Genomic DNA, 7745 nt, shown 5'->3' with positions numbered 1-7745 from the left:
GTTGAATGTCTTGGCTCCAGTGTTTCATTGTTTTCTGCGCGGCTTAAAATATTGTAAATGGTCCTCTTCGATATTATAAACATTTCTGATATCTCCGCCACTGATTTTCCTATGGAGTGGTTATAATAAACCAATTGAATCATGTCAAATGACAATCGCTTCCCTGGTATTCTTAATTGGTTTAAATTTTTTGAAGATTGAATCGATTCTTACAAAATATGACGAAATTGTTCAGAACATAGCATTAGCCACAGCTGTGCACATTGAAATCGCCGAAAACAACGGTAAATACGAATTTAGCAGTAAGAAGAAATAAAGAATAACACTTTCGTGTCAGTTGAATTTGAATATCTTTTATGTTGTTATTGTTATTTAAGCCTATGTTTAAAGTTTTTTAATTTTTTTAAAGTTATTTTTGTAAGACAACAAATTGAAAAACATAATGTAATTTAAAAAAAAAAAAATAGAAATATCACATTTAGCAGTTTTTTTTTAATGCCAAAGAACAAAAATGCTTTTTTTTCCCCATGTGAAAACACTTTCGTGTCAAACTGTATGTACGTATGTATACCCCGATCAAAATAAAAATGGCAAAAATTGAGATTTCTCAATCAATTTTGAAGAGAAAATTTGAAAAATCTTTAATACATAAATAGTTTATTACATATCAATTAAAATTGTCTTATGCTTCACATTTGGTTAGCTTTAGTTCATTTAGAATTATATATATAGAGGCGTATGTATAATATATGTATATTTCGATATTCGTGTGTGTTTGTTTTGTTTTTGTATCGCTTACAAATTACATAAAGTTTTCGCATGACTTAACAATGAGAGTGTTTGTGTGTGTATGTGGGTTCGTGTGTGTATTTGTGTGTACCTTAAAGAGAGTAACAATATGTACTAAATAACACCGGGTTGGAGTGAGAGTTGGACAACAATGGAAGGGCGGCTGGGGGCGTGTAAGATTTGATGGCGGCGAAGAACATTTGTCACAGTATTCAATTTTTATTTAAGCTGTAGCACAACTGCAGTTAGTGCCACAGCCACTGTCGCCAGGATGGAGGCATGCACCGTGGATGTTGCAGCATTGCAGGCATTCATGGTGCACGGATCACAATGCGACAACTGAACGCCGACGTTTTGCAGCTGAAGCTCCTGGCAAACCGATTGCTCTGGCTTGACACGTGAGCAACCGCGATCCACTTGCTTCACATTGTTGACTAAGGATAGAGATATCGTCAGATCAGGATCTATATATGATATCTATATATGTATGTGTATATGCTCACCTGTCTTCTCCACCTTGTAGCAGTGATAGCTAATGTCTGTATCAATCAGAGCTCTACGCTGGCGGATGTACAGATCTGTGGAGTTTTCCAAGTCAGTAGCGTCCGAAAATTGAGTCGATATCTCTAGCCTATGCATTCCAGTCTCTTCTGGGGGTGTAGGCACACCGGTGGTAGTCTCTGGCGGGCCCACTGTAGCAGGCGTCGGGATGGGCATATCTGTGCTAGCGGTCGTCTCGGTAGTGCCTGGTTCGGTAGTGGTTTCTACAGCAGTGGTGCTGGTCTCCAGATCGCTGGTGGAGGCCGGTGTCGATTCAGATTCTGTTGCGGTACTTTGCGTATCTTTAGACGTCTCCATTTCGGTTGTCGTTACGGTGGAGGCTTCGGTGCTGCCTTGATGATTGAAGAATTCCTCATTGCAGGCCAATAGAGGCGTATTCTTGTCCACATTCTCACAATTATCGCAAACATAGCACATCAGATCTCCAAGACACGCTGCAAATAAAAGCAGATAATGGTTAGAGGTGGAGCACAATTTATCTTTTTAGCTATGTATATTATTATGATTCTTAGTAGTAATATTAGTCAGAAAATTTCCGGGCGATTCCCAATATAAGCCGATCGTATTCTTTAGCCCAATAGATAAGATCGATATATCATATATCATAAAATCATATAAATCATTGTAGCTTCAAAATATATACATACATAAATATGTCTATTCAGACAACTTTGGGGGGTTTAAGATTCAACTTTATGTGTCCATAAATTAAATGCTCCATAAATTCTTAAACAAGATCGCATTTGAAATTTTTAGATTTTGATTATGGTGATACATATGTATTTGTATGTATATCTGGCCTTATCTGTATCTCCTAAAACAATTTATAGCTTTGGTAAACACAGAAACGAGCAAACGATAAACGATTAACGATGACAAAGCGATCGAAACTCGACCATGTGTGGGCCATAAATCACAGCAATGGGCTCATAGACTCATAGAAAATATTTGTCGCAATGTTTGCTCATTTCTTATTAATAGCTTTTAATGTGCGAGCAATGTTTGCATTATTCATCTATTATCAGACCATTTATCGATCGAGGTCCACGGTGTGTGAGGCGATCTTCGGCCATGCAAATTTCCAATTACTAAAAACAACAATCAGCAAATAGTTGGCTTCCTGTGATACACTGTCATAATTACGTCAATTGCCTTATCAAAGCAGTCAATGTTAATATAGCTGCTGTTCACCAGGTGCCAATTGACACTCTCTACAGGTATGACACATCGCCAACGGGATTCGAGCCAATAGCAATGTAGCCGGGGCTTAGTTCCTGTCTAGTCAAATGCCAGTCAAACTATCCACTGGCCGCTGATATACACAAATAATTTGGGTATTAATGACTAGGCGATACTCTGTTCTTCGAGTTAAAACTCGATACTGATTGTAGACTCTGTCCTAGAGCTCTAATTAAAATGCATTGCTTGTTAGTCTATATTAGAAAATGGAATATATCCATGTTACGCAAATACTTTGTTCTCTGTCTATTATATAGGATATTAACTATTTAAACTGTAAAGATGCTTCTAAAAATGATGTTAGTATCTGCTATATACTGAAGTATTCTATTATTTCTATTGCTTTAAAACTTTGAAAGTGTCCGTCAAACTGTAATCTAGTATAACTTTAAACTTTCTAAGGCGTGCGAAAGATATGCGATGATTCTACATATATATTATCTAAAAACTCTGCTAAAACTAAAACTGAAAGCAGTTTCTATCCCTTTTTATTGTTCAGTAGAGTTTGCTCTAAAAAATCTGTATACCCCTCATAAACTACGCGTACAGTGTATGCCAATATTGCTCATACGCTGCGTCTGCCCATTCAATTTGTCCACAACATTTTGTTGAGTACTACGTACGGCTATGATATATATATGATATGGTTGAGTTGCCCGACTGTTGACTTAAAAATTATTAATAAATCACATTGATTGATGGGCAAGTATCGGCTATAGAAGTCGGAGAGAGACACCAAGACTATAGCTGGAATGTGGCTTTAATGGCACGTGATAAGCGAATTTATACTTGATTTGCTCATGAGCTTGGGGTTCATTTATTTACGTTGATTTTATTTTACTTTCTCATTTGCAATAAATAAGAGTTGTATAATATCATTAGCATTAGGCAGCCACGACGCATCCAAACCAGTTTCGTTGCGAAACAGAGTTAAGATTGTTGCGTTCTTACGGCAACGTATTTAAGTTCAGTCGAAATGCATGCACTGAGCGAAAATATTTCATAAAATTAGAATTGGAACTGTATTCACAACGAGAATCTATTTAAGGCATTTTAAATTCCGAATTTATGAAATATGGTTTAAAAATATGAAATTGTTTTAGATAGAAAGTGAAAAATCTAGCTTGATTTATTTCTAAAAATATAATTTAAGCTTTGGAATGGATAAACAATTTTTTTTTTTTTTTTTTTTTTTTTTTTTTTTTTTTTAACATATTCCCAATTAGTTTTTTTATTCAGTAGGTTTCCGCTTAAATGAAAACTAATTCTCAGCTAGGAAATTTATTAATTACATAATTCATTTTTGTATTTAATTATTTTGATTTCGAAAAAGATATTGATTAAATTTATAGAAAATATTGAAAATTTTGACAAATATAAAATTTCTTCAGACTGTGAAACTTCTAACTTTATTCAAAATCAGATAATTTGAAATTCAACAAAAATAGATTAAATGTTTACAGTGTATTGTTCAACACTGCTATAAATTGGTTTTCCAATAAAAGAAAATTTTATTATAGATGCAATTACTGCTCACGCGCTTCAGGTCTTAGCTCAAACCGGCACTATTATAATTGTAATTCATAAACTGACAATCAGACGAACTACTTATAAATAGTGAACTTAGTAGTTGCACTATTATAGTTAGTTAGTTGCAGTATTATAGATAGTTAGATACATCTGCATAAGATGGGAGCTTACGTAAATGCTTTACATTTGTTGTCGAATCGGGCGGGAATTTCAGGTTATTGGATTTGGTGCTAAATGCTCAAGCAGGTTGTTGTTGTTGTTGCTGTTGTTGTTGCTGTGCATAAGTGCTAAACGACAGCTGTCATGTGTCCCAAACATGTCTGTACCAAGTGCACTGCAAAGTCAACTAACTGAAAACTCACAGCACAGTCGCAGCTTTTCAATTAGCAGTCGAAGCGCTGTTTCAATGTCAAAATCGAGATTACCCATAGTAAAAAAAACTAAATATTACACAGAAAACTTGAACTGAAATTATCCACTTAAAGTGCAACCCAAATTTACAGCTGCCTCTCAAAACCAGTTCAATTTCCACTTTAGAAGTGGGAGCGTGTCGAGCTATATATATATACTAAATAATCTTATATATGCTACTATTTTTATTCTGTATGGCCCAAAAAACTTGCATAAATATGTCAAAAATATATCATTTAAATCATTTAATGATTAAAATTTTTTTTAAGTTTTCGTTTTGTATCATTATTTTTATCAATTTTCTTAAGTTTTCTTTTTGTATCAAAATTTTTAGCTAACAAGTTTAGTTTTTCTTTTTTATGTGCTTTTGTCTTATTATTTTAATCTCTTGTTAAAAATAATTTAAAAATATATATTTTGTTAACTTCAAAGTTTCTGCATTTTATATCATTTTATTATTTTTATTTTGAACAACAATTTGGTATTTATTTTAAATGTTTTATATTATTTAATGTATAACAAAAAATTGCGTTTTTATGTATGCCATAAATGAGCTAATGAGCTGTGTCGATCTCTGTCACTAACTCTATTTGTCTCTCTCTATTTCTTTTTATTATAGCTAATTTATTTTTGTAGAATTTGCTAGTTTATCGATTGAAAGATTCTTCAAAATGTATACACGCATATATGTATATAAATAGTATTCGAATTTCTAAGTTATAAAAATTCAATCAGGAACTTTTTGCCTCAATAACCCATAGAATCGAAGGACATTCAACTATAATATATATATTCAGTTATTTCCAAGCTTAAAGTGTAAATTCAAGTCAAACTATAAATGTTTACATATGTAGATAAAATATGACAAAGCAAAACTTAAATCAAAAGCTGTCTGCATTGTTATATATCTGTAATATATATGTCTGTGAGGTGTCAACATTTCCGCATCATAAAAATCGGGAATGTGAACGTTCAAAATTGTCAGCAATTTTCGCATTATTTATGATCATTTTTGTTTTACTTCGATATTTTCCCTTATAATTATGGTTTTTTTTATGCACAAAAAACATTGCGATTGCAATGAATGCAAATGAATGAATTTGCATTTTAATTTAATTGTTGGTTTGTTATTTATGAATCTTTGTACTTTTGCATTTCACAGCAACAACAAAAATAATTACAAATTTTTTGTATCGTAATTTATTTTATTTCTTATTCTTCATTTTTTGCATTTTATCAATATTATTTATAGTGCTTAGCATAGAGAAAAGTCCGTCGTTTATTCACGGTCCAAACTAATGCGGCCGAATCAATATTTTTTATCACTTTTTGTTAATATCAGTCTTTTGGACTGTATCAAATAGGATATCGACCCAGACACTTTGACACTCAACACACATTTTGGATTTTGTGATTTTTTTTTATTTTTATTTTTTTTTTTTTTTTGGGGGGGGGGTTTTCTTACCTGGCGCGACGAGCAGCAGAAAAAAGGCGCCGTACAAAGTTGAAGGAAAACTGCGATTCATTATGATATACTGTATTTTCTATATATATAGGTATTTATTTTAGTTTTAGTTGATAAAAACTTTTGATACACTGTTTATCGTATATATCGAGAGCTGCACAATATTTAAAATATATGCATTTATATTTAATTATATATACATATATATAGATCGATGCAAACGCGACTTCAGCTTACGCGACCGCAGTTTATGAATTCTGAATTTTAACTGAAAATCTTGTGATTTGTTTGAGACTTTTTATAGAGTTTTATAAGCCAGTTGCGCAGCGGCGTAAGACAGAGATAGCTAGCTAGCCTAAAAGAGACAGCGAGGCAGTGTGAGAGTGATAGAGAGAGAGAAAGAGAAAGAGAGCGCGTTTGAGTTTACGTTTGGCCGCCTGTAGTTAGTGTGCGTGGGTAAATATTTCTTTATTGATAACAAATTAATTTATAATGCAAAATCCAAATGGCCAAAAAAATGAACATTGAACGGACACAAAGAGAGAGGGTAAGAGCCACACAGAGCACACTCTCTTCGACTCTATAGGTTTGCCCTCTAGAGCTGCTGCTCTTCCAACTTGCGCTTGATGTGCTCCAACGTCTGGGAATTCTCGCGAAGAGAATGAGAAGGCGGCGTAAAGGTTTTCCGCCTTAATGATTCAATGTCTGGATTTCTTACAAAATCCCCACACGGTACTTTATGCATGTGTATATCAAATACACTTTGAGAAAAATCTGATGGGAAAGCTATTGAAAAAAGTGTTTTATATAAATGTTCATATAAATATTTATGTTTTTATTTATATTTATAACAAATGAAACTATGATTTAAACATAAAATCTTATAGATTTATTAATGGTATTATATTCTATTTTATACATTTTATAATTCATAAAGGAGTATAGATATATAATATATACATTTATACAAAATTGAAATTATTTTTTATAAACTCAATATTTTTCTTATTTTAAATTTAATTATTTATAATTTAAAAATTTGTTTTTTGGTTTAATTTCCGGAATCCACGCACCTAACAGTAGGTACAACCTTTAGAAGAAAACATCGGCACAGCAGAAACTATCGGTAAAGTCGAAAAGTAGGGGCTACGATTTTGCTAGAAACTCTTTTCTACTGCAGAAAAAAAAATTTCATAAACTTAATAAGTAAACTTGACTTTTCTAGGTGTACAATGCATTTACAACTATTGCAATAAATTGTATGCTAATTCAACAGTTAGCACATTGTTTATTGTTCCTGGTCTGGTTGTGATGAATGTGCACACCTTGACGGGACGCGCCCGCCTTGAATATAAACAAATGTCAATCCCTATATTTACTTTAAAGAGATACTGCATTATGCGTGCACCAGGTAATTTTAATGTTGATTTGGCTGTGGATGTCGCATGATTACTATTACTCAATATTAAAAACACGCAAAATAAACAAAGCTTGATTTCAATTTTTCCTCGCTCGGCTATATTAATTAACACATTTTTATTTGGTATTTACCCGTGCCATTTGCACCTATTGTGCAGCTGCTGTTGCGACAACAAGTCGTGAGAATCGCCGAGAAGAGTACGCCTGCACTACTTGACCGAACAAAAAAAAAACCTAAATATCAAAGCAAAACAATAAAAAAGTGTCATTTGAATGCACAAAAAGGTTAACAACAATCGCTGCTAATCAAATTGGGTGACTGCCAGAAAAG

General features: G+C 33.0%; 1 protein-coding gene across 1 annotated transcript; it reads right to left on the bottom strand.

Moving 5' to 3' along the window:
* Positions 1-597: 597 nt before the first annotated feature.
* On the bottom strand, positions 598-6281 carry LOC108609466 (uncharacterized). Its single transcript, XM_018001186.2, has 3 exons — positions 5996-6281; positions 1293-1784; positions 598-1223 (listed from the first exon to the last, which is right to left on the bottom strand). The coding sequence occupies exons 1-3, from the start codon at positions 6054-6056 to the stop codon at positions 1009-1011; spliced, it is 768 nt and encodes a 255-aa protein (XP_017856675.2). The 5' UTR covers positions 6057-6281; the 3' UTR covers positions 598-1008.
* Between the last annotated feature and the right edge of the window lie 1464 nt (positions 6282-7745).

This window comes from Drosophila arizonae, chromosome 3, assembly GCF_054131065.1.
Source record: "Drosophila arizonae isolate 15081-1271.41 chromosome 3, UAZ_ARI_1.0, whole genome shotgun sequence".
NCBI classification, from domain to species: Eukaryota; Metazoa; Arthropoda; class Insecta; order Diptera; family Drosophilidae; genus Drosophila; species Drosophila arizonae.
This window is presented reverse-complemented; position numbering and strand designations above follow the sequence as displayed.

Excerpts from the sequence above, each read along its gene's own strand:
- LOC108609466 (XM_018001186.2), bottom strand. The coding sequence starts at position 6,056 with ATGAATCGCAGTTTTCCTTCAACTTTGTACGGCGCCTTTTTTCTGCTG. Across the intron at positions 1,785-5,995 it reads TCTGCTGCTCGTCGCGCCAG|CGTGTCTTGGAGATCTGATG; the intron begins GTAAGAAAACCC and ends TTTTATTTGCAG. Across the intron at positions 1,224-1,292 it reads CTACAAGGTGGAGAAGACAG|TCAACAATGTGAAGCAAGTG; the intron begins GTGAGCATATAC and ends CTCTATCCTTAG.